General features: G+C 41.1%; 1 protein-coding gene across 1 annotated transcript in view; it reads right to left on the bottom strand.

The window, feature by feature from the left end:
• The window catches only part of opn7b (opsin 7, group member b), a 101,063-nt gene extending 77,270 nt beyond the window's left edge, over positions 1–23,793 (bottom strand). Inside the window, exons 1-3 of the mRNA XM_067372122.1 lie at positions 23,685–23,793; positions 20,632–20,794; positions 14,359–14,486 (exon numbers count right to left, since the gene is read on the bottom strand). Of these exons, the coding sequence (XP_067228223.1) occupies positions 14,359–14,486; positions 20,632–20,794; positions 23,685–23,772 (379 nt within the window). The 5' untranslated portion in view covers positions 23,773–23,793. The remainder of the gene's footprint in view (positions 1–14,358; positions 14,487–20,631; positions 20,795–23,684) is intronic.
• Positions 23,794–27,529: the final 3,736 nt, after the last annotated feature.

Below are 27,529 nucleotides of genomic sequence, written 5' to 3'. Positions count from 1 at the left end.
TTTGTTAACTTATTTTTCTTTCAGCAATTGCAAGTGTTCTCAGCACACATTTGAGTATTGCTCAAGAAAAAGAAAGATGAAAAATCTGATTGTCATGTCTGTTTTAATGACTATAAAATGACTATATCTAATAACTATAAAATAACTATCTAATAACTATAAAATGACTGCTTATTCTGTAGGTTCATGACTGGTTTAAATATTGTTTGAAGTTGAAGCATTAATAAGTTAAAGATTTTTAGTGATATTTGTAAATTCAAAAAAATATCATGATATAATGGATCATGTCAGTTATTATTTCTCCATCTGCCATTTTTCAATATTGTCCTTGTTGCTTACCAAGTCTGATGATTCAGCTGTGCAGCTCCAGACATTAAAACTGCCTGCCCTTGTCTAATGCCTTAAACATGGGCTGGTATATGCAAATATTGGGGCTGCACATATTAATGATCCCGACTGTTGCGTCACAGTCGGTGTTATGTTGAGATTTGCCTGTTCTTCAGAGGTCTTTTAAACAAATGAGATTTACATAAGAAGGAGGAAACAATGGTGTTTGAGACTCACTGTATGTCATTTCCATGTACTGGACTCTTGTTATTCAACTATGCCAAGGTAAATTCAATTTTCAATTTTATGGCACCTTTAAAAAGTAATAAATTCAGCTGTTGTAATAGAAAGATCACTTGTAACACCAAAGAGATTTGTGTGAGATCTTACAAAAACACTACACCTCTTGTGTAAAAGTTGAGACACACTTAGACATCAGCACTCATCATACAAACCTCAACAATGGTGACAATAAAAACAAACAAAAAAACAAAAACAAAAAAAAAACAACAAATAAAAATCTAATTTAAATGGTAAAGGAATTAAACTGCATAATTTATTCATGCTGCAATGCATGAGTACAAAATTGACTTTCAAAAACAAACCCACCGTAAAATAATATATATTCACTGAAGTACAAAGTGTGACCGCAAGCCCCCATATCCACCATGTCATGTTATGTAACAACCCTTTTTTGTTATAGGTCTAAAGGTTATATAGGTCTCCATAAATCCTCTTAGTTTATAAAGCCTGTCTCAACTATGTTCTTATAAGAGTTAAGTTATAAGCAGTTTTTTTTCTGTCATTCTTTCATTTTTTCATCTCCTTTTGTTGCTGTCCTTCTCTTGAGATGTCTTGTTTCTTTGTCTGAAGCACTGGCTACATTGTTTTCATTCTTGAAAGGAACTAGGCTGGCTTTGACATTTTCAACACAATTACTAGCCTCACTCTACACAAAATACTGAAAGATCTTTTTTCCAGCTGTGTTCAACTAAAAATGTTCATCTGCAGCATCATGGACTGTCTCCTGTCCACTCTAACCAATCAAATTCCTGTGGTGTGACAGTGGCAGTCCATCACTGGAGGCAAATAAGGCTCAGCCTCCCAAAGTATTTATATATATATATATATATATATAAATTTCATGTTTATTAAATCAAATTAAAACTTTTTAAAAAATTTTAACTATTGTACATAACTCAGATGCATAAAATGTGTAATGTACCATTTTTTTCCCTTTAATGTGCAGTAAAAATATTAATCACAGCAAAAATGCCAAAGGAGGCTGACAGAAAAACTCCTCTTATGAGTAAACTGAACAATTATATTAATTAATTTCCTTGAAACATGTGGTTGAAATATCCTACACTCAAAAACATGATTTTTGATGCTGTTCAGTTTATTTAAACTTAAACTTATTTTGATTCAACACCATTGTATCAGTTTTCTGGTTTAAATGTGATTGATTCATGTTAAATTGACTTGAAACGATTACTCTTTGACTTAACTTGATGTTTTCATATTGGAATAACATGTTTCAATCAAGTAAACCCAACCAGGACTTTTTCACTTCCCATCATGCTTTGCATAGGGGCTAAACTAGGAGTGTAAATTTTGAAATAAAGTTTTATTTTAAGCAGTTTTTAGGAAGATGAGAAAATTGAAAGACTTTTTAATGTTTATTGTTCTATCATGTTGGTATTTAAAAGTTTCTGTTAATTAATAGTTTTAGGGTTACCATTGTGGTGAATTGTTGCACTTGTGCTTGGGTTGAGGACCTGCTAACAAACTTTCAAATTACTTTAATAAGAAAGTAATCACTGTGGTAGTGCTCTGGGTTGCATTTCCCAAAAGCATTGTCACCAATAAACTTATGATCAATTTAGGCTTTACAATGTTTTTGGTTAAGGCAATTTAGGATGAATCCAGTATCACATCTAGATTTCTAACACAGAACATCACAAAAGTTATATAAATCACAAAATTAAAAGAATTAATTGTAAAAATCAATGTATATGAAAACAATTTATTTTTTATTTATTGCTTTTTATTTATTTTCCAAAACATTGCAAATTAGTTGGGCTGACATAGTAAATAAGTTGAATCAACCTTAATAAAGTAAGTTGACCCAACGTAAGTACATTAAATTGGAATAACAGAATTGCATAATGCTGAAATAAAGCAACTTAATCATGTGGAAATCCTTTCCATGATTTTTTTATGTTCGTTCAAAGAGTTATGTTTTTGAGTGTAAAAGGCAAAAAAATGGATGTAGCCCTCATCATTATCAGAGCCATCAGCCAATTAGATTTCACTTTAGTGTTCCATATATCCATATCCACGTCCATATTACTCATGAAGCCTACTTGTGGCTCATGCAACAAGTGAAGGTAAAATTTTTGGCCAAACAAAATTTGGCCAAAATACTGATGCAGTCTAAATAATTGAAAGATCTCAAAACAAGTGAAAGTCTAAAATGACAAGAAAGTTGTAATGCCACACCAGCAGAGCCAAATACAGGAAATATGTCATGTAAGTGGTCAAATGCAAAGACAGCAAGTGGGGGTTTTTTGACAGGGCATGTGTGTTTGCTCATTGCGAATTATTGCCAGTTAATCTGCCTTACCGAGCGTTTCCATTGTTTTCTGCCTGATTGTCTTGTGTATGATTCTGCCTGATTTTTCTTGTGTATGATTCTGCCTGATTTACACTTGTTGGATTATACCTTTGCTTTGGTAGCCTGATTTAGACTGATGACTGTGTTTGGACCTTTTGCCTGTTTACTCACCTCTGCCTTTTGGATTGCGTTTGTATATGTAACCAGATTGGACTGCTACTGTGGTTTTGATCTATTGCCTGGCTTAACGTTTCTGTCTCTTAAACCTGCTGCTAATAAACACCCGCAAATGGATTCTAATGCTGCCTAAGCCTCATAGTGTCACGATCACCGTCAGTTCCTGTCACGTCCTGGACTACATTCCCCATAATCCTCTCTGCCAATCACCTGCACTTACTCCACCAATCACTACACTAATCACCACACCCAGCTGCCATGCATTACCTGGACTATAAAAGACTCACACACTCATCACCTGATCGCGAAGTCTTGTTTTCACTTGTGTAACATTTCTGAGCGTTTCCCTGTATCCTGTCTGCCTATCTGTTCTTGATCCTGTCTGGTTACCCGTTTATGATTCCTTGCTACATACCTCTGGACTGTTTATTGTTTCCTGGACTGTGAATGATATCTGCCTGCCTCGATCTACTGCCTGTACCCTGACAACGATTCTGCCTAGCCCTTGCTGTTCCTGTTTGCCCCTGCTTAGACCCTGCCTGTACGACCACGCTTACTTTTGTAATAAAGCTTGCAAATGGATCTCTGCCTCAGTCCCGCTTCGTTACAGAAGTAAGCGTGGTCGTACAGGCAGGGTCTAAGCAGGGGCAAAGGGTACAGGGTACAGGCAGTAGATCGAGGCAGGCAGATATCATTCACAGTCCAGGAAACAATAAACAGTCCAGAGGTATGTAGCAAGGAATCATAAACGGGTAACCAGACAGGATCAAGAACAGATAGGCAGACAGGATACAGGGAAACGCTCAGAAATGTTACACAAGTGAAAACAAGACTTCGCGATCAGGTGATGAGTGTGTGAGTCTTTTATAGTCCAGGTAATGCATGGCAGCTGGGTATGGTGATTAGTGTAGTGATTGGTGGAGTGAGTGCAGGTGATTGGCAGAGAGGATTATGGGGAATGTAGTCCAGGAAGTGACAGGAACTGACGGTGATCGTGACATATGGCGCCGGCAGAGCGAGAAGCGCAGGTGGCGCCGGCAGGGCAAGGAGCGCAGGTGGCGCCGGCAGGGCAAGGAGCGCAGGTGGCGCCGGCAGGACAAGGAGCACAGGTGGCGCCGGCCGAGCAAGCAGCTTGGGCGTAAGAGGGGGAAGAACGGAAGAAGCCTTCCTCCTCTTCCTCTTCCGAGGATGAGGCAATGCGGCCATCTTGTCCGTAGACACAGGCGATGCGGCCATCTTGTCCGTAGACACAGGCGATGCGGCCATCTTGTCCGTAGACACAGGCGATGCGGCCATCTTGTCCGTAGACACAGGCGATGCGGCCATCTTGTCCGTAGACACAGGCGATGCGGCCATCTTGTCCGTAGACACAGGCGATGTGGCCCTCTTGTCCGTAGACACAGGCGATGCGGCCATCTTGTCCGTAGACACAGGCGATGCGGCCATCTTGTCCGTAGACACAGGCGATGCGGCCATCTTGTCCGTAGACACAGGTGATGCGGCCATCTTGTCCGTAGACACAGGCGATGCGGCCATCTTGTCCGTAGACACAGGCGATGCAGCCATCTTGTCCGTAGACACAGGCGATGCGGCCATCTTGTCAGTAGACACACGCGATGCGGGCGGCGGGCTTGAGAGCGAAGCGTCCGGCAGGCTTGAGAGCGAAGCGTCCGGCTGGCTTGAGAGCGAAGCGTCCGGCTGGCTTGAGATCCATTTGCAAGCTTTATTACAAAAGTAAGCGTGGTCGTACAGGCAGGGTCTAAGCAGGGACAAACAGGAACAGCAAGGGCTAGGCAGAATCGTTGACAGGGTACAGGCAGTAGATCGAGGCAGGCAGATATCATTCACAGTCCAGGAAACAATAAACAGTCCAGAGGTATGTAGCAAGGAATCATAAACGGGTAACCAGACAGGATCAAGAACAGATAGGCAGACAGGATACAGGGAAACGCTCAGAAATGTTACACAAGTGAAAACAAGACTTCGCGATCAGGTGATGAGTGTGTGAGTCTTTTATAGTCCAGGTAAGGCATGGCAGCTGGGTATGGTGATTAGTGTAGTGATTGGTGGAGTGAGTGCAGGTGATTGGCAGAGAGGATTATGGGGAATGTAGTCCAGGAAGTGACAGGAACTGGCGGTGATCATGACATAACGCCCCCCTCCCGGAAGGCGCGTCCTCGCGGCGTAAAAGGATCAGCTAGGGAGGGAGGGTGGGTGCATTGGAGACCTGCATGCAGACAGGAACGGGGTCCCCAATGCAGGTCCAGGAACTCGGGCAACCATGGCGAGTCCGGAGTGTCGGAAAGCCACGGCAGGTCAGGTGGCTCGGGCGGCCACGGCAGGTCAGGTGGCTCGGGCTGCCACGGCAGGTCAGGCGGCCTGGGTAGCCACGGCAGGTCAGGCGGCCTGGGTAACCACGGCAGGTCAGGCGGCCTGGGTAACCACGGCAGGTCAGGCGGCCTGGGTAACCACGGCAGGTCAGGCGGCCTGGGTAACCACGGCAGGTCAGGCGGCCTGGGTAACCACGGCAGGTCAGGCGGCTTGGGTAACCACGGCAGGTCAGGCGGCTTGGGTAACCACGGCAGGTCAGGCGGCTTAGGTAACCACGGCAGGTCAGGCGGCTTAGGTAACCACGGCAGGTCAGGCGGCTTGGGTAACCACGGCAGGTCAGGCTGCTTGGGTAACCACGGCGGGTCAGGGTCCATAAATGGCCAGAATAGTTCAAAGGCCGATGACGGCAGTGGCCGAGCAGGGTCCCCACCCACAAGCTCCCCACCCCTAGGTATACTGCCCCCCCCCAAAAGTTCTTGGGGAAATCAACGGAGGCATTGGCGGGTTCATGGGCAAGGAGCTCGGGTGGCGCCTGCAGGGCAGATGGCCTGAGCGGCAGCGGCAGGACAAATGGCCTGGGTGGTGGTGGCAGGGCCGACCAAGGGTGCTCCGTGGCCGTGTCAGGGAGAGCGGGCAGCTCGGTGACGGCCTCCGTGGCCGTGTCAGGGAGAGCGGGCAGCTCGGTGAAGGCCTCCGTGGCCGTGTCAGTGAGAGCGGGCAGCTCGGTGACGGCCTCCGTGGCCGTGTCAGGGAGAGCTAGCAGCTCTGGGATGGGCACAGGCTGTTCTGGAACAGCAGCGAGCCGCTCTGTGATGGCAGCAGGCTCGGGCTGCTCTGGGACGACAGCGGCCGGCGAACTTGAGAGCGAAGTGTTCGGCAGGCTTGAGAGCGAAGCGTCCGGCTGGCTTGAGAGCGAAGCTTCCGTGGGTTTCGGAATGCCAGCTGCTCGTGCTGTAGTCAGTGGAGGATCATTCATGCTGGAACGCAATCCTCTCCGCTCTCTGACAGGACCAGCGACGTGACGTGACTCTGGGCGATCAGCGGAGACGTGACGTGACGTGACTCTGGGCGATCAGCGGAGACGTAACGTGACGTGACTCTGGGCGATCAGCGGAGACGTGACGTGACGTGACTCTGGGCGATCAGCGGAGACGTGACGTGACGTGACTCTGGGCGATCAGCGGAGACGTGACGTGACTCTGGGCGATCAGCGGAGACGTGACGTGACTCTGGGCGATCAGCGGAGACGTGACGTGACTCTGGGCGATCAGCGGAGACGTGACGTGACTCTGGGCGATCAGCGGAGACGTGACGTGACTCTGGGCGATCAGCGGAGATGTGACGTGGCTCTGGGCGATCAGCGACGGCGTGAACTGTTGCTGTTGTGATGGTAGACGCCATTTCGTGCGTGTTCCTTGGCGCGGTGGCCATTACGTGATTTACCATGGTGTCGGAATCCTCCGCGACACCCACAGTAAAACGTGAACCATCAGATAACAGGGCAAAGTCCAGGAATTCCACGAACGACCCTCGGGGACCATTGGTAAGCAAATAGTCCTTTAGTGGTTCATTTAATCCATAACAGAAAAAGTCCATGAGGGCACAGATAGATCAGGTAGATCAGATAGGTAGGCAATATCCAAAAATTTCTGAATATGTGCCTCGAGGGTACAATCACCTTGACGCAGGCTGACGAGACACCATGCTGGATCCATGCTGAGGCTGGACATGCTCAGAAAAGCTGCTGGATCTTGATGTGGCGAAGTCTTCTGTAACGAAACGGGACTGAGGCAGAGATCCATTTGCAAGCTTTATTACAAAAGTAAGCGTGGTCGTACAGGCAGGGTCTAAGCAGGGGCAAACAGGAACAGCAAGGGCTAGGCAGAATCGTTGTCAGGGTACAGGCAGTAGATCGAGGCAGGCAGATATCATTCACAGTCCAGGAAACAATAAACAGTCCAGAGGTATGTAGCAAGGAATCATAAACGGGTAACCAGACAGGATCAAGAACAGATAGGCAGACAGGATACAGGGAAACGCTCAAAAATGTTACACAAGTGAAAACAAGACTTCGCGATCAGGTGATGAGTGTGTGAGTCTTTTATAGTCCAGGTAATGCATGGCAGCTGGGTGTGGTGATTAGTGTAGTTATTGGTGGAGTGAGTGCAGGTGATTGGCAGAGAGGATTATGGGGAATGTAGTCCAGGAAGTGAAAGGAACTGACGGTGATCGTGACACATAGTTACAAAAGAAGTTACAACATCCTCTGAAAATTCCTTCATGTCCTACCATTGCTGTGTGTTTTCTAGGGGTGACCCTGAATAGTCAACAATTCGAATCTTCGATAGGAGGAGTCTGATTCGACTCCCAATCTCACAGTTGAATCTTCGCAGAGGTTTTATGAAACAAGATATGGGGGCGCTAAATATCTGATTTTACATAGACATACCAGTTCTTTCCCAATAGGTTAATACAGCCTATTATGTTAATAATATAAATAAAAATGTGAAAAGAAAGAAGCTTTTAATATATTTTTCATATGCGTGAATGAATCCAACCCCCCCTGTGACCGATTTAAGTTTCACTTCCATGATCCGTGACCGACAGAGGAGCATCTTTGTGGCAGGGATTAAATCTTTAACAATGTTTGGGATAAAGTGTACAATTGGATGCACTTTGAAATGGTAAAAGATGATCCAAAAAATGTATGATGCAAGTTGTGCCAACAGCTCATGTCCTAGAACTCAACAATGACAAACACTGCGGTGCTCTTCTGCCGGCCAACGAGCTGACCATAGCGCGCTATTTGAAAATACTCAAACGGACACAGGCAGATCGATTGAAAGACTGGATTTTTCTCTCTCAATCAGGTAGGGTAGCAACAAGTGATTTCAAACTATTTCAGCCAGATGTAATTTGATTTTTGGATGCTTTGACTGTTTAGCTAAAAAGACTGCCACTCCAGTTTAGCGTTTCTTGCCTCTGCAGTTAAAAAGACAAAGTTGACAATTCAGGCTATACGTTCATTATTTTAATAATTGCTTTAATTTTAATTAATGTATTGATCACTCCGGGTTATTTAATTTAACTATTTGTGGCTTGTGTTTTGAATATAGGCTATGTTCCCCTGAACTTCAGGCATTTTGCAGTTTGACTTGATCACATTTAATTTTTTTAATTAGGCTATTTTTTTATTTATTAGAACAGTATATTCTGTTCTAATTCAACTCTGTAAATTAATGTTTGATAAAATAATTTTTTGTTTTTTGGTGCATCAATGTTGTGCTGTAGATTAGTTAAAGCTGCAGTCCGTGATTTTTCCTCTTTGTCGCCATCTCTTGTTTGAAACCTGCGATTGCAGTCATATGTGGAATAGATATCTGTACGTGCGACAGCTCGTCAGCGCGGATGAATCTAATGCTTGCTGTCAGTCACCGCACTGGTGGATACTGCACTTCAGAGTCACAGATTCTACGTCTTAAGTGTATGACCTATACAAGAATTTTCACTGGAAAATAGCATCTGAACAAGTAAGTAACATTTCTGCCACTTTTGTTCTGACCAACTGAGGAAAAAAGCATTAGGCCTACAATAAATCGTGCTGTCAATGATGATTAAATCTAACCATCGCTTAGCTCGGATCACGTCAAACCATGCAAATTATTATTACTGTTATACTTTGTTCTCAGTAATCAGCATTACTATGACTATGTGTATATTAGCGTTACCTGTAGATTTCAATTTCTGTAGCCACTCAACAGTCCAAAGTCTTTTGCTTTTTGACTACGGGTGAATCTCCAGTTGTCACTGATGATTGTCATTTGGACCTTTCTGGATTACAATCTGCCATCAAAATGATAAGTTTAATTATTTCAGCTGCTGTGAGAACAGGCTATAAATGATCCGCTACCAGCTGCGTCCTCACGTGATAAAACCGATTAGCCTGGACTTCTTTTGGTTTACGGACGTTACGTAATGACGCACAGAGGAACTGCTGTATGCTCAAATTTCCAGTGGAAATCCACCATGTCACTCTTATTATAAAACATTATTACAAGCTTACCGTTGTGAATTGAGACAAGAAAATTAGATAGTTTTGAACACTGGCTGGTCATGTACAAAAATTGATTTTGGATCATTTTTAACCAAAAAAAGTTAAAAGTTACAAAAAGTTAAAAGTTTTAGAAACCCACTTTAAAAATGACGGTCAAATGCAATAGATCATCATTAGGACATGGTAATGGACCCTTTCTTTGTCCATTTGTTCAGCTTCTTAATGATTTTAGTAGTAACATTTAACATAGATAGGCTTTAGCAAGTTATTGACAACATTATTTATATTATACTTAATTTTTATGAACATGCACGCGGCTTCTGTCTCACGCACAGCATAGGCGGAGGGTGAACCGATGCCAGGCTAAGGAATCCTTAGTGCAACCCATCCTTAAAGTGCCTTAATGTACTAAAACACTGATATTAAAAGATCAAATTCAGTTTAACCCTTTTTGATTATCATACTATATACAGACGAGCAGATGAGCCCAGAATGTGAACGCAACGTGTTCTCTTTATAATGGTTTTCGATGGGGAAAAAAAACGCTTAATGAGAAGCCTCATGTTGCATTCATTTTCTGTGTTCATTTGTTTGTCTGTACAAAGTATGCATTATCAATAAGGTGTATATTGAATTTGGTCTTTTAATATCACTGTCTTACGACATTATATCTTACTACAACTTTTACCTGGTAGAAATGACTGGCAGGCAATGGAGGAAATTGTTTTGCCCGCCAGGGGGGCGTTCCCCTTTGGGCGTGACGTCACGTGAAAACTATCAATTGGCTGATGGCAGTCCTATGGCATCACATGGAGTGCCTGCATTACATGTCATGAACTTAAGAGTTGCCTGAAGGCAGACGCGCAGGCATGCCTGAAGCATGCCAACATGACGCAGCATCTCTTTTCCTTTGCAGGGAAGTGCAGGTAATGAGTTGCACACATAACCCTAAGTTGTTCCTTTTTGAGGGAACTCGATGGTGCGTCATCATGTTGATGCTATAGGGAACATTAATTAAGGAATAATTAACGACAGGCCATTGAATTATTAGAAAATAATGCACACCCTGGGTGTTATGCGGCCATGATGCAAAGCGAAGCGAAGCCTTTACACCTCAAGTTTGCATTATTTTCTAATAATTCAATGGCCTGCCGTCAATTATTCCGCTTATACTATGGTTACCACATCTGAAGACACCGTTCTGATGTTGTATTTCAAGACATTTTTTCAGGTTTTTGTAATTTCTTACGCATCTCATCCCAAGCTAATGTGTAACGTCATTTCAGAACTAGTAACGGAGGCTTGAGCCATTGATAGCAGGTTATTTATGTAGTTGAGAGAGAGTGAGTGAGAGAGAGAGAGAGAGAGAGAATAAGCATATGTGAACTAGCCTACCTGAGTCTGTGCATCTCTCACGGCAGCAGTGTCTCTACTAATAGTGTAAGTGTAAGTTTATCTTTCTCAAGAACCAGTTATTACCTGGTGAGAATTGTCATGTAGCTTTTAAGTTGCTAAACTATTTTACTGAGTAATTAGTCAGAGCAACGCTGACAACACATTTCTGTGCGAGTGTGTGTCCTGTCCATAATGTGTGTGTGCGTTTGAGTGAGAGAGAGAGAATGAGAGCAGGAGAGAGTATGCGCTTTCAGGACATGACATAAAACATATTTTGTGGCAAAAACCATGACAATAATTTGTTGTTTACTATATTTATTTTCTTGGTTGGTGTCATTGTGGGTTTTGTTTCTTTTGCTATTGTAGGCTGTAAGGACCTTTTGAAATAACTTAAATCATTTGGCGAAGTGATTTGGAACTGTAATGCGTTCAACACCTGCCTAGAATTACTTTAGCCATGTGTTTCCCTGAAAATAATTGCACACCTTAGAGCATTCAATAACCAATCAGATTTGAGCATTCAACAACTCCATTGTATAATTAAATACTTAACTGTCCACTCTAAAGACATGCAACTATTGCCCAGTAAGAGCCCTTCACTTTAGGTTTACACATCTACATGTTTAACAACTTCAACCATACTCTGCTCCTGCCTCTACACCCTACTTCTTGGAGGGGGTGTGCGGGTAGCCACACTCACCTTCTGACCATCCCTCCAGGAGCTAGTCCCAAGTGATGGGTCAGAAGGCTTAAAAGGAGTCTGGACTGAGCAATGTACTGCCTGAAAGCCCTGATGAGTTTAGCCAAAGATGCCTGTCCGTTTCTGTTATGTACAGAAAACAAAAACAAAACAAAAAAAATAAATTAAAACATGTGTAATGCTCAATCCATGGAAGATGAAGATGACGAGGACGACACAAGGATTATTAAATAAGACAGCCAGCATGCTAAAGGCTGGCAGTGTGTACATATACCAAAATAACAAACAGCTGTGATGATAATCAGTTTCCATAGAAACTAATGAGTGGCAGGAAACAAAGACAAAGAAACACATAGCTATGATGAATGAAAACAAATTAGCAGTCACAGACACTCATTCTTAGTTGAGGTGTTTACATGAATGTTTTTCAATCTGATTGAGCCGTCAATCTGATTAAAAATGGATTATTTGCGTGCATGTAAATGTAGCCATTGTTTTTGTTCCAACATGGCAGAGACCTGGAGCATTACGTGGAGGAGTTCCCTGACATCTGCCATCTAGCCACCTGCGACAACGTCTGTTTAGTAGAGGGATTTCGCTGTGCTTTGGATGAAGATCTCCACTTCGTCATGCCCCATGGCGATCCCTGCTGGACCCTGAGTAGTTACATGAACTTTGCGCTGTGGACGAATGGATCCGCATTCACAGTGGGCAAAGCGGAGGATTCCAGCAGCCTCTTCCAGCCACACCCCACAGACGTCGCGCAACCAGACCCAGAGCACAGCCCACCAACACCCCGCACTTTGGAGACAACAACATCAGAGCCCCCCGCAGACGGAGAGCTTCTGCTTGCCACGAGCATGGAGCCTGTGACAACAGCACCCACTAACTGCCTAAATGTGAGTCTGACCAGGGGTGTGAGCCGGCAACAGCTGTCTATGAGGGAATTTTGGTGTAGATTGACACTGGGGAAGGCTGGCTAATAGACTGGGACACTGTAATACTGCCTCCCACCCTACCCCACCCCACCGTGATCTATGTGCATTTTCATCATCATAGCTGCTTTTCTCCAGCTTAGAGACTGAATCTTTGTCCTGTATAAAATGTGATCTGTTATCAGTGGTCCTGTCCAACCTCCCTCTCCCACCTCCACTATCTAGCACTACCAGTCCTCCGCCCAGTCTCAGCTGGATGCCTGAATCCCTTCATCTTCCCCTGTGACGCCTAGTAACAATATGAAGCCTTAAGGTTGTGTAGTGTCCAGCCTCGCCTGAGCTAAAGGATCCTGTGGCTCTGCCTCCGGCCTCTGATCCCCTCGTTCCACCTCGGCGCGTTGACCTGTCGGCTCCACCTTGGTCAGTCGTCACCCTGCCTGCACCACGAACTTGCAAGCCTCCTGCTGTGCTCCGTCTCTCCACCCCTACAGTGACCCCAGCGGGCTCCTCCTTCCCTCCAGCTACACCTTGGTCCTCGGTCACACTGGATTTGCCTCAGTCCTCGAGTGATTTGGTTCCATCTCAGACGTTCATCGCTGCGGCTTCGCCCAGGTATCCAGTGCCAGTGGTGTCGCTCGGGTCCATCAGCTCTCTGTCGTCACCCTGGGATCCCCTGACATCGGCTCTGTCTCCATCAGTCGTCATGCGGAGGTCGTCGGCCACGCCTACACCTTGGCTCTCCCTCCATCGATGCCGCCGTGGACTGTCGTCATCACAGTGCTCAGGGTCTATACCATCTGGCCACTACTCCCATCATTGCCCCCATGGATGCTCCCACCATCTGTTCTTCCGTGGAGTCTCTGCCTGTCTGTTAATGCCAGCCCTTCACCTACTCCTCTTCACCAGCCCTTCACCTATTCCTCGACGTCCTCCAAAGCCTCCACCCATCTTTCATTTGGCTTGTACTTAAGATGCTGTCTGTTCTCTCCTCAGTTGTCTGTTCTCAGTAATGCATAAGTTAAATTTCTTCATTTTATACCTATTGGATTTACCTACTGAGTTTATTATTGAAGACTTTTAACCCAATCTTCTTCATCATCTTCTGCTATTAATTTTATTATTATTGTTTTTATTTCTAAGAAAGCTGAACAATATCTCTTGCAGAAGTGAAGCCTGGGGTGAAGATAGAAGATAACACACCCGTGGATGGTGGCGACTTTAATCACTTGGCTCACCTCTGCTGCCTCTGGTAAATGCTGTTCATAAAAATACTTATTCCAGGCAGACTTGCAGCCAAAGGATGGAAAAAGTGTGCATTAAGCTGATTCTGCCTAAAGACACTCATCACAAATCAGTTTAGAATCAGCACAGATAGACGATGAAACCCACAGAGGGGCAGTTGATTTTTAGTTCCTAGCATGCTTTGTGCTGGATCGGGAGAAATTAATTGCTAATTTATGTGGTTTTGATTAAAGGGAAAGATTAAAGGGAAAGTTTAATGTTCAGTTATGTTTGACATTTAAAAGTGTTTCTGTTATGTTAGTTTTTGTGTTTACCATTGTGTGTTTGATTCACTCAATTAATTCAAATAATGTTGTTTTAGTAATGTTTATTTCATTAATGTGTTCATGCTAGTACTGAGACTAGTCTCTTCCTTTTCTCATTTTCTTATCCCATATGCTACATAAAAAAATAAATAAATGCATAAACATGGTCCCCTTTCACGATACCTTCATGAGTGGCCACATGAGATGCATTTGATATGTATTTTCACATTATATTCTGCTTGATTGTCCTGTGTACATACAAAGAAAGGTCTTACCATAGTTGGGGCAGCAAACTTTGAGCCAGCACACAGAGGACAGTACGGTCAAGTTACTGAGGCTGCAGATACCAAACAAAACTCCACAGAAGGCATAACACATACACATCACCTCTGTGAACAACCACCTGAAAAAAGAAAAAAGATAGCAATCTGTAATGTCATTAAAGACTGGAGTGCCCAATCCTGTTCTATGTGTATTTAGCAAGTGTTTCTGAAGATATTATTTGGCTGGTTCAGATGTGTTTGATTAAAGTTGGAGCTGAACTTTGCAGAAAGGTAGACCTCCAGGAACAGGATTGGTCACGACTGCATTGTGAACAAAGCAACTACATATTTTCCAGTTTTCCAGACCAACAGAATACCCCCCAGTGGCTCACTGTTTTTGTTTTTTTTATGTATTTTTTTTTTTGTTGTTGTTGTTTTGTAATTATTATTAGTTATTTATTGTGTTGTGATGTCAAGAGCTCATCTTTTTACATTTTTAGATTGACACCGTTCTTGAGGTTTGAGTGTCAAATGTTCAGGTCTATGTACAACCTTCTAAAAGTTTATACCAGAGAAGTGATTATGACTTACTAGAAACTAGATAGCATAATTGACTTCACATATAAAGTGATCTACAAAATTATATGCTGTATATGTAGGGCGACCAGACGTCCCATTTTTTCCGGGACAGTTCTGTATTTCAGCTCTATTTTTAGAGTCCTGACTTTGTGCTTTATTTTATCTTTCCTAAAATGTCTTTATTGCTGAGCAATAGTGCGAGAAGTAGTCTTCTGTCATGTGAGAATAGCCTAATAAAAGGTTTGCCAATCATGTCATAATATATTTTGGAAAACACTATTACTATCTAATCACAATTCCCCATCGATTAACTTGTGGTTGGTGAGTGTTTCAGTGGTGGAGAGTGTGGAGGAGATCAAATTGTTTTACTTGATTTACACAATTTAGCTTATTATATATACTAACTCTTGACAAGCATACAGTAAATACTAACACTGTCCAATCTGTCCTCTTGAATACTGGTTTTTGCATTGCAATAATAATAAGCAAACTATTTAAAGGGTTAATTCACCCAAAAATGAAAATTATGTCATTAATGACTCACCCTCATGTCGTTTCAAACCCGTAAGACCTCCATTCATCTTCGGAACACAGTTTAATATATTTTAGATTTAGTCCGAGAGCTTTCTGTCCCTCCATTGAGGGATGTATGTACGGTAGACTGTCCATGTCCAGAAAGGTAATAAAAACATAATCAAAGTAGTCTATGTGACATCAGTGGGTTAGTTAGAAGTTTTGGAAGCATCGAAAATACATTTTGGTCCAAAAAACCCCCAAAAAATACGACTTTATTCAGCATTGTATTCTCTTCCGGAATCCTTTCCATTGAATTGATTCCATTGAATCCTTTCATCTGTCTGCGTTGGTAATGCACTTTTACGTCGTTGTTTTTGGCGATTAGGACATCCGCGACATGCACATTTACGCACCATTTTAAAAAATATAGCAATACCAAAATACAAACAATGTAGAATAGCTTGAATACAGTGTGCGTCTCCCTCAGACTGTAAACGAAGCTTGGGCGCACCGGATAACACGTCAGCAGTGTCTTACGTCAGCAGCGTCACTACGGAGTCGTGACAACAGACCCGGAAGAGAATACAATGCTGAATAAAGTCGTAGTTTTTGTTGTTTTTGGACCAAAATGTATTTTCGATACTTCCAAAACTTCTAACTAACCCACTGATGTCACATGGACTACTTTGATGATGTTTTTATTACCTTTCTGGACATGGACAGTCTACCGTACATACATTTTCAATGGAGGGACAGAAAGCTCTCGGACTAAATCTAAAATATCTTAAACTGTGTTCCGAAGATGAACGGAGGTCTTACGGGTTTGGAACGACATGAGGGTGAGTCATTAATGACATAATTTTTGGGTGAACTAACCCTTTAACATTACATTAAAAACAGCAGAATGGTTATTCTGTACTCATGCATGTCACTGTTTTATTTAAGTTATTTGACTGAAAATGTGTCTGGCTGCAATAAACTGTGCATCCGGGAGTTCACACACTGAATGTTTGAGTGATAAAGGTTTGGATTTCTGTACACAGTGACGTGAGCACTACGTTCCCCCTCATGGATCAGAGATCAAAATCAGAAAATAAGGAAAACCTAACACTGAATAATGAAAATGAGTTTTCATGATTGGTTTAGAATCATGCTAGGGAATCTTTTTTGTTCTTTAAAAAAAAAAAAAAAAAAAAAAAAGAGAACAAGCAGACGCTGTCTCTTACCCTAAATGAATAATACAGTTAAAGTGCATAGAGAGGGCCCCTTCTCTATTCCTGTTTTTTTTTTTTTTTTTTTTATAGTTCAATAAAAATTCATATTGCATTGTCATTTGATGTTGACATAATTTCAGGCTTAATTGACTTTACCTCATTTCATAAGTCTCACTGCCTACTAAACATCACTGAAAATCATTTCTGCAGCCCAAATAATAGAGCATGGCGCTAATAACACCAAAATCATGTGTTTGATTCATACTGAATGCATGACATGATAAAGTACTTTCAAGTCAATGTAAGTTGTTTTGGATAAATGCAAATATATGAACAGTTTGAACAGTTTTTGTTCATAAGTATACATAACCAATGGGGAAAACCCTGGAATAACAGCTCAGATGAAGGAAGCTAATGTGTATGTGTCACAGTCACCGTCTGTCTCACCTTTCCCGGACTCCACTTCCCAGCATCCCTCCTGATCCACACACCTGCACCCAGTCAGCTCATCATCTCATCACATGGATTCCCTGCACCTGCACATCCTCATCAGCATTTCCTTTTAAAGACTCACTCCTCCTGCATTACTCTTGACTTAGTTTAGTTGGTTGTTTCTGTTCCTGAGTGTTTTTGTGTTCTAGAAATTGTAAATAAAACCTTGCTGCTTCAATTGATCCTGCATCTTCTCCTTGATTACAACCAGCCCTGACAGAAGGACAGACCCTAAGGATATGGATCTAGCAGCAATAAACAACACTCTCCTGGCTGAGGACCGCCTGTGCGGACTGCAGCAGAAGGGCTGGCCTTTGGAGAGATATGTGGAATGTGGTGTTTCTTGAGCTCTCCTATCAGGTGAGCTGGCCCTATGCCTCCCTTAATGTCTATTTTCTGATGGGACTGGATAAGGATACAATTTGGTATAGTGAACCTGCTTGTTATTTCTCCCTAGTCAAATCGATAAATCTTGTTCTTTATTTAAACGGTTCTAATTTTGAAGTTGAAGAGGTTAAAGTAAAAAAAGTATCCTCCTCATCCAGTCCCATCAGAAACAAATGAGGCCTCGCCAGCTCACCTCACGCTGGTTCCCTTCACATACTGCTCCACTGGCTCTGTCCATTCTTGCTCACCTGTGTTTCCCCATGGACGTTAATGGGCTTCCAACAGCGCTGACCTGGGGGCCAAGGTTGCAGACCCAATGTCAACACCTGTCAGATCAGCGCTGAATCCCCCTCCCTTCCAGCTATATCTGCTAATGCCATCCCGGTCCTCAGTCCAGTGAGCAAGATGGCCGCCAGCCCAGAGTCCTTTCTCAAGATGGCCACTGCCATGGCTGAACCCTCAGTCAAAATGGCCACCGCCACGCATGAGCCCTCAGTCAAGATGGCCGCCGCCGTGCCGGAGCCCTCATTCAAGATCATCACTGCCATGCCGGAGCCATAAGTCAAGATGGCCGCTGCCGCCACGCTTGAGCCCTCCGTCAAGATGGACGCTGCCACAACTGAGCCCTCAGCCGTAATGGTTCCCACCCATGTGCCCCTTGGCCTGTTGGTAGAATATGAGATGTCCTGGAACCCACGAGCGAGCCCGCTCCAGCCCACGAGCGAGCCCGCTCCAGCCCACGAGCGAGCCCGCTCCAGCCCACGAGCGAGCCCGCTCCAGCCCACGAGCGAGCCCGCTCCAGCCCGCTGATCCTCCCAAAGAAATTTTGAAGGGGGCTATATACCTGTGGCCGTAGTGCCCGAAGCCACGGAACGGCCGGCTCCTCTACGGCCTCCCGACGACCTACCCTGTATCACCCGGTTCACCCATCACGTCTCCAGGACGCCCTCCCTCTGGGTAGGCACGTCCTTGCGCCGTTGATAGATAACCAGGAGGTGTCACAGTCATCGTCTGTCTCACCTTTCCTGGAGTCCACTTCCCAGCATCCCTCCTGATCCACACCTGCACCCAGTCAGCTCATCACATGGATTCCCTGCACCTGCACATCCTCATCTGCACTTCCTTTAAAGACTCGCTCCTCCTGCACTCCCTTGTCTGTGCTCGTCTTAGTTTAGTTGGTTGTTTCTGTTCCCACTCCTGAGTGTTTCTGTGTTTTAGAAATTGTAAATAAAACCTTGCTGCTTCAGTTGATCCTGCATCCTCTCCTTGATTACAACCAGCCCTGACATTGTTTATTCTGCAAGTGTATATACTTTCATTGGAATTCATTAAGTGTTAGTTTACATGTCAGGATGTCTACCCAACCATTTCACTGCCCTAACCCACACGGTATGCATTCTTATATTTTATCTAGCTAGTCTATGTAAAAATGTGCTAAGAAAAACATTGAGATCCCTATGTTTTATTCCACTCCATTGTCCAGCATCCTGTGTGAATGGTTTGCATAACAGGGCTTGAATAATGCATGCTGATTCCGAGATTATGTAGTAAGCCAGAATTTACATTTAATCATTTAGCAGATACTTTTATCTACAGCAACTTACAAATGAGGAGCCATAGAATACCACATTGTACCTGTGAATTTTTATTACTGGACATTCAATAATTAAGGCATTACTGTTTTTGTTACCACCCTGAAATCTCAGATTCCCGTAGATGTACAACCATTCATGTAGCGGATATCTTCTGATTGGAAGTGATTGTGTTGGTTTGTGTTCAGCGTCTGTGTAAATTTGCTTTTGTTTGAAAAATGTACAGGCTTGCCCATTCTGAATATTGATTCTCTGTTTGATAAATCCCCAATAGCTTGAAACAAATAACTATTTCATATTCTTTATTCCCTAATCTAAGCTCTTGTCGAGGGGCCCTTCACTGCAGATAGAAATCCAAACCCTGAAAAAAAGTGAAATGACTGTGTCATGTATTTACAGTGCATTTTACATTGGTCTAATTGAAAATCACGGTTTCCATGATTCCATGGTTTCAGTTTGTCTAAAAGCACATAACAGCCCCTATACATAAGAAAAAAATATTTTAAATAGTATTTTCTCTTGATACCATAGTGTTGATGTACAGAAAACATTGACTAGCTTTACTAACTGCAGAAATTATTGTGGGTTTTATTCACTTTTCTGGTGTTTTTTTTTTTTTTTTTTTTTCCTCCCCTGTACATAACTGAAAATACTATGCATATCATAAGACATCACAATAAACATTAAGGTGCTTCAAAGTTGTCTTTATTTATAGTAAGTTAGCTGAATTAAACACTGACCAACAAAATGTGATTTATCTTAAATTTGAGAGTAGAAATTTCGCTTTAAGATAATTTAGCTTTTGTTTATGGTAATATGTTATAAACTTTTTTTTTTATTTATTTTTTTATATTGAACTACGTAAAGTAACGTTTTGGCTTATGTCTATTTTTTTTTTTTTTTTAATAATCTTTTCACTTTGTATGAATGTATTTATCTTTGGGAAAATAAATTAATATTAAATCAAAATTTAAGGTTTGAACAATATAATTATATACAATATAATTTTAGAAAAACTAGAACATTTGGCTTATAATCATTTGCATTATAAATCAGCTATCTGTGTACACGAAACATGTTTATATTTAAATTCTAACATTTTTATGTCTCTGTGTTCCAGTGCTCACATTGAGATTTCAAAAACAGAGTAGTTACTACATGATCAATGACTATAGCTTACTACAAAAACAAAAAAGGGGAAGAAAAAAAGGAATCAAAAGCCCCAGTCATCAGAGAGTTCAGTCTCTGAGGACACGGAGCCTGCACTGATGTGTTTCCAGCTGTTAAAGTTGATTTAATTTGCTTTTATTATGCTGATGGCTTTAAGAGGATCAGAGAGAGAATGAGATGACCCTCTTTATTAAGTCTCAAGAGGACATACAGTACTAACATCTAAAGGAGAAAATAAAGATATGTATATTTAAAGATATAAGATATGTATATATAAAGAAAGAGGGGAAGACTCTTATTATATAAGAAACATCCCTGCTGTGAAAGAGTTTTACCTGTGAGCGAAAGCAGAAGGAATAGCGAAGGGAAAAAGGAAAATGGTCATGCCCAGATCACTGATGGAGAGGTTGATGATAAAAAACTCAGCTGGCTTAAGAGATGACCTCTTGCGATAGGCAACAAACAATAGAGTGGTGTTTCCCATCAGAGACAGCACACCTACAGTGAAAGAATGAAAGAAAGGAATACACAGTCAATAAAACAATGAATGAATTTTCTCTGAAGCTGCCTTAAAGTGTGTTATGAAAAATGCTATACAAATAAATGTGACTTGACTTGAGAAGATAAGGCTATTAAAAGTAGTATGACAGACAGAATAATTTTTTTTAAATAACTTTTTTTTTAAGGATTAAACAGAGACTAATTTAGTCACTGAAAGCGTAATCAGTATCAGTTCAATAAATGCACATGCATACATTTCTTTGTTTTTGTCAAATTATATTAATGGTTTGGTTCAAACCTTACATTTTGATTTAATATTTTAATTAATTTTAATTCTAAATTAATTTTACCATTTGCATAATATGCAAATATAATATAATAAAATATAATATGCTATAATATGAAGATAAAAAGATAAGGATTTTGATAAAACTAAATATTTTGTCCATTTCTGTCACCTGATGAAGTTTTAGTTCCTTGCCACTGTTGGGGACACTTAGGCCTGGTTTTACAAACAGGGCTTAGATTAAAGTGTTAGTTCACACAGAAATGAAAATTGTCATTTATCACTCACCCTTGTGTCGTTCCACATCCGTAAGACCTTTGTTCATCTTCTAAACACAAATTAAGATTTTTTTGTGAAGTCTGAGAGGTTTCTGTCTCTCCATAGAGATCCAAAGCAACTACCACTCCAAGGTCCAGAAAGGTAGGAAAAAGACATCATCAAAGTATTCCATGTGACTCCAGTGTAAACTCAATTTTATGAATGCTTTGTTTGCCCAAAAAACAAACAAACATAATTTACCACTTTATGTACAAAAATATTGATCTGCAATGCAAGTCTGTTGTGTGCATCAACACAATGCACATGCACGAGAGTTAACGAAATTGAGTTTAAGACACTGGAGTCACATGGAGTCCTTTAATGATGTCTTTTTACTACCTTTCTGGACCTTGGAGTGGTAGCTGAGTTGGATCTCAATGGATAGACAGAAACCTCTCAGTCTTCATCATAGAGAGTCATTTGAGTTCTGAAGATGTATGTAGGTCTCACGGATGTGGAACAACACGAGGATGAGTAATAAATGACAGAATTTTCATTTTTGGGTGAACTAAACCTTTAAGCCAGGATTAGACCTTAGTTCAATTAGGATATTTAAGTAGGTTTCATAGACATGCCTTAGAAAATAAAAATAAATAAATAAATAAATACAGATGTGCATCTTGAAGCAAAACAATGGCATTGACATATTTTAATATATGTCACTGCAATTTGCTTTCAGTTAAAACAGCTAAAACATGCATTTTAGTCTGGAAACAGGCTTAAGCCTTGTCTGTGAAACTGGGGGTTGTAACATAAGTCCACTGGAGGTGAGACTTGGCTTGGCGTGACAAACATGGCATGAACAAATGCAACAATGATTACAGGGACAACAAAGCTAGACAAGAAAACAATGAAACATGAGGGCTATTTATACAAAGAGACTAATAACAAACAAGGAACACCTGTGAACAATCAAGGCAGTAACCCAATCAGAAAACAAAACAAAGAAAACCCATGACTAAGACGACCAATAGGCTTGTTTGACTTCATGCAGTGGTGCACAGACCGATCAGCAGCTGAATTGAAGAAGTGCATGCTTAAGAAACGGTAAGAAATTTTGTCCGACTTGAGACAGCGCCGACGCAATGTGACTGTGACATATGGCTTCAAAGAACCGCGAGAGCGATTCGAGAGCAGTCGACTGAGTCAGCCATTGCAGTTTCTCAAGAGCAGCTGCACAAGCTCTGATGACAACACAGCTGTTCCACGATTGGCCGGATTCATCACATGACAATGATCACGTATGTTTTGTGTTTATTCTCGCACCTTCAGTTCCACTAATGCTCAAAAATCTGTATTTTTATAACAGTTAAAGATCTTTTCATGTAGTTGTGATGTTGTATTGTGTCATGTTTATCAAAATAAAACTGATAAAAAGCGCAGACCCCACTACATTGGTATTTCAATAATATATGCTTCTGTTGAACTTTATTTTTGTAAGAACAGACGCTGTAAGCAGTATAAAGTATTGAACGAACATGTGATAAAGTATGCAAACGCAGCACGAGCATCACTGCGGGAAGCAGAAAGTGTCTGACTTCACGTCTCTGTTTTCAGCTCCTCCCCGCCTGCATGCGACTACTCTCGCCAATCGGTTGCATCCAGCCGCAAGCTGATGTCGAACACACCTAACATTACACATTCACAAGGGGAGCACATGGCAAGATCACATGAAGAGCAAGGCAATCACATGACAAAAGGAAGCACTTGGGAAACAAGTAACAAACAAAGCAGTGAAACATAGCAGGAAACATGAACATAACACCAAAACAAGACATTACAGGGGTTAATATTCAGCAAAATTATTGATTTGACTGCGCTGACACTATTTGATTATAGCTTTACAGCAGAATAGAACTCTGTTTGCATCACTGAATATTTATTTTCCAGTTTATCACTGTAAAGTTGCTTTGAAACAGTCTGTATTGTATAAAGCCCAATGTAAATAAAGGTGCATACACACATTTGGGACACACTAATTTGAATTTTGAAAACTATTTAGGATGGATAGTATGTGAATGAGAATGAACCTCATTGGTTCTTGCTGAAGCTCAAACGTTCTGTGTAACATGAGAATGAACTTCATTAGTTCTTGCAGAAGCTCAAACGTGCATGTAACACACGAGAATGAATCTGGTTGGTTCTCGCATGTCAAGCAAGCATGATTAATAGTGAACAGGATATTAAACATGTTAATTACTATTATATCCTTTATAATAAGATGCTTGCAGGAATAAAAACAATGTTTAGCAAGTCATTTTAGATTACGTTTGACAGACTTACCAAAGATGATGTAGATGGTTCCCAGGAGGAAGTCATTCTCTTTCGATATTTTGGACATAAACAAGTCAGATTTAGATGAGTTTTCCATCTGCACAGAAGAAGATGAGGAGCAAATATAAGACCACATCCAGGCCTTTGTTTTAAATTCCACACCTTCCTCTTAATTTTTAAAGTTCATGTTGTTGGATTCTGCCTTTTTCCCAGAATTGATCAATGCATTTCCATTAGCACCTGCTCTAGTCTAAAAGATGAGAAGGTCTCCGGAAACGAGAGTCTCATTATGTCTTATACCATAAATCAATTTTGCTCTGAAGTGCACTCAGTCCACATAGCGAAGTTATGTAGCATGTGTGCATTGATGCATAAAGCACACAAACACACGCACACGCACACACACGCACACACACACACACGCACACACACGCACACACACGCACACACACACACACACACACACACACACGCACACACACACAGGTTTGTTTTGCTATCAAAGTGAGGACATTCAATAGGTGTAATGTTTTTTGTACTGTACAAACTGCATTTTTACATTTTTAATAAAACATTGTTTAGTATATTTTTAAAGCTATTTTAAATATGAGACTCATGAAATGTCCTCATATTTCATGTTTATGTCATAATACCAGTGTAATACCCATGTTATTATACAAATTGGTGTCCTCATAAATCACAACAATGTGCACACACACACACACACACACACACACACACACACACACACACACACACACACACACACACACACACACACACACACACACACACACACAGCACTAGATAATGACCGTATGTGTAGGGACTCTGAATAAAACCAATGGATGGGTTTTGTGAAAATAGTGAACTCTACAACAATCTTATAATCATACTGGAGTAGTTTAAGTGGAGCAAAGGGAATATTCAGAGACAACACATGCATAGTAATATGTCGGCACTTCCATTGCTTTCTCATTACTAACACATTTTGCTTTCCTCCACTTTCATCTTGAGCTTGCGGGCACCTGACCCAGAGGAATATATCACACACAACAATTGATCCAGCGCTTCACATCCTCTCTCCTAGCCTACGGCAAGATATTTTATCATACAAAATATCGCTCTTTGATATCAAGAACAGAACATTTATATGCATCCCACAACCAACAGACCACATCCTCGTAGTTCATTCAGGAAATGCCAGTTACACGACATTTGATTTATGGATTTGTCAGGTGTGTTGTCAGCCAGATTAAAAAGTGTAAGTCATTTGATTGATGCTCTTGAGTGTTTAAAGCTGGTGGACAGCAGAACGTCTTGCCAGCATCCAAGTCGGTTACCTCTCTCACAAGCAGTTATGCTTACAAATAAGATCATTAAACATCTGTCACAAAGCATATGTTTAACATTTCATGTTTGATGATAAAATTAATCTTTTATTTCTATGTTTAAAAAGGCCCTTCTTATCATCAAACAAAATTCTCTTTCAGTATAACAATAAATCTGTGATTTGCTCCTTGGTGAGTTTTAATAATAACATTAATTTTGATGGTCCCCTTTAGACATTCAAGTCATACAGGTATGGAAACCTTATAAGGGTAAGTAAATGATGATGGATTTTCATTTTTTGTAGAACAATCCATTTAATATCTCAAAAATTGGTTGGAAAATATGGGGTGATGGATCATTCAGTCATCCATTTATGAACAAAATCAAAATAATACTAATAATAGCAGTTTGGCACCATTTCAAATGGGTCACTTTTGCAAAACTGTCTCTGATTCTGTCCTGGTAAGAACTCAAAAACCGCCATATCAGTGCTTAGTCTATGAATAATATACATGAATAATATTAATAATCTTATATTAAGGCTTTTCAAAAGAGATATATGGGTACGTCTAGTTCACTCAGTGAGTATTTATCATGATTTAAAAATAATAAGATTGATTCCTATTTTTGCATTACCATTTTATTAAGCTCCGATTATAGGACCATTAATTTGTACAGATTTTTAAGTTTTTTGCTAAATGGTACGTATTTTACGAGTTGCTCGTATGAATGAATGTACGAATGACCAACCCCTAACCCCGTCCCTAAACCTACCCATCACTAGGGTTTAGACAAATCGTATGAATTCGTACAAGTGAGGTCGAACTAACCTGGTGCTCATGTGTGGTTTGAGGTAGTTATAGTAACTCCCCCCCCCCCCATACTTTGGGAGGGGAATTACTTTTGAAGTATTGGTTTATATTGTATTAGTACAGTATTATTGTATAATATTATATAAGTGTTTGTGGTGGAGAGATTCAGATTCAGAAGTCAGATTAGCAGGTTGTATTTGTATTGAGATTTTCCACGACACCAGCTTGTATTCTAGTCCATTTTAAAACTTCAAATTGCACGTTTTATGTTATGTCTTGCTTTTGTTAAAGCATTAGTGAATGCAAATGTACGTGTGTTTTTACATGTTTTCCTCTGATTAGTTTGGTTGTGAATTACATAATATTACATTAGTGTGTAAGCACAAATTTTCCCAGCTTGCAGCCTCACACACAGTTTATGCTAAAGAGCTTTCAAAGGCTTTGTTTCCATATTTCCAAAATCCCTTTTTACATTTTGCCACAAGTTTCCCTTTTTTCTCTTGGTCTACTTGCATAGGAGCAAATGACGGCTCAGAAAAAAAAAAAACTAAAAAAAGATATAAACAACTTCATTCTCAATCCCATCACATATGCAACACATTCTATTTGCTACTAAGTACATACACACGTGTATAAAGTCACCTCCTTTGCAATAAGTCATTTTCCACAAGTCATTTCAACAAGTGGAAGAACTTGCTGGCCTGCACAGAGGCATCTAACACTTTTGGGGTGAATTGGAATGGAGATTGTGAGCCATTTAGAAGAATATGATGAAAATGAATATTTGAGACCTCTAACTTTTGATTGCAGAATTTGGATTTCTAAACCTGTGGTAAATCTTTGGGTGAATCTGAGCAAAGTTTGAGACATTGCTGACATGCCTTCTGAGAATGCAGAGGAGATGTACAGGTATGCAAGATCAATGCATGGGAGAAAACATCTGAAAAACAGGAGACTTCCCAGTAAATCTCATTGCCCTCTAGGAGAAAATGTATTCTTTTTTTGATTTTCAGTTTAATGAGAACCATTATCAGGCTCTTATGAATTCGGACCATGAATGAACTACATGAGTTACAAAGTCAAAAGAATCGCTTTCACCAGTGGTTCCCAAACTGGGGTACGCGTGGTGACACAAGGGGGTACTTGAACAAAATGCTGAGTAGTTCATTTCTACCTTAAAATAATATTAAAATCGAGCATGTATTTCTAACTGCCAAAATGTTGTAAATCCAGTACATTTGATGAAATTACCTCATCATTTGCAGTCAAAAATGACTGTATCCACACAAGCAGCATGCATATATAATAGATTGCGTGCAGTCTGCAGCCTTAAATCGCGCTAAATTACTCTTTCTCAACAATGCACTTTTGTAAAAGCAGAGATTTAGCACTTACTCGCATGAAAAACAAATAGACACAGATAGTGGATTGATATCGATTAAGACTCAAACTTTCTTCGATACAAAAACATACCTTGTGTGAGTTATTGTATTTAATGATGAAAACGAGCAAGAATGCAATTCCAAATATCCACATGAGTCATGACTGCAAACGTCAGTATTGTCAGTATTTACTCTATTTTGCAATGAAACAGTTCTGACGAAAACCACAGCAGAACTACGACGCACGTCTGTGTTTCGCAAACAATGCTGCGGCTTTGAATGAATCGTGAGTCAATTATTCAATGATTCATTCACAGCCACATGCTTC

The sequence above is a fragment of the Chanodichthys erythropterus genome, chromosome 20 (assembly GCF_024489055.1).
Source record: "Chanodichthys erythropterus isolate Z2021 chromosome 20, ASM2448905v1, whole genome shotgun sequence".
NCBI lineage: Eukaryota > Metazoa > Chordata > Actinopteri > Cypriniformes > Xenocyprididae > Chanodichthys > Chanodichthys erythropterus.
This window is presented reverse-complemented; position numbering and strand designations above follow the sequence as displayed.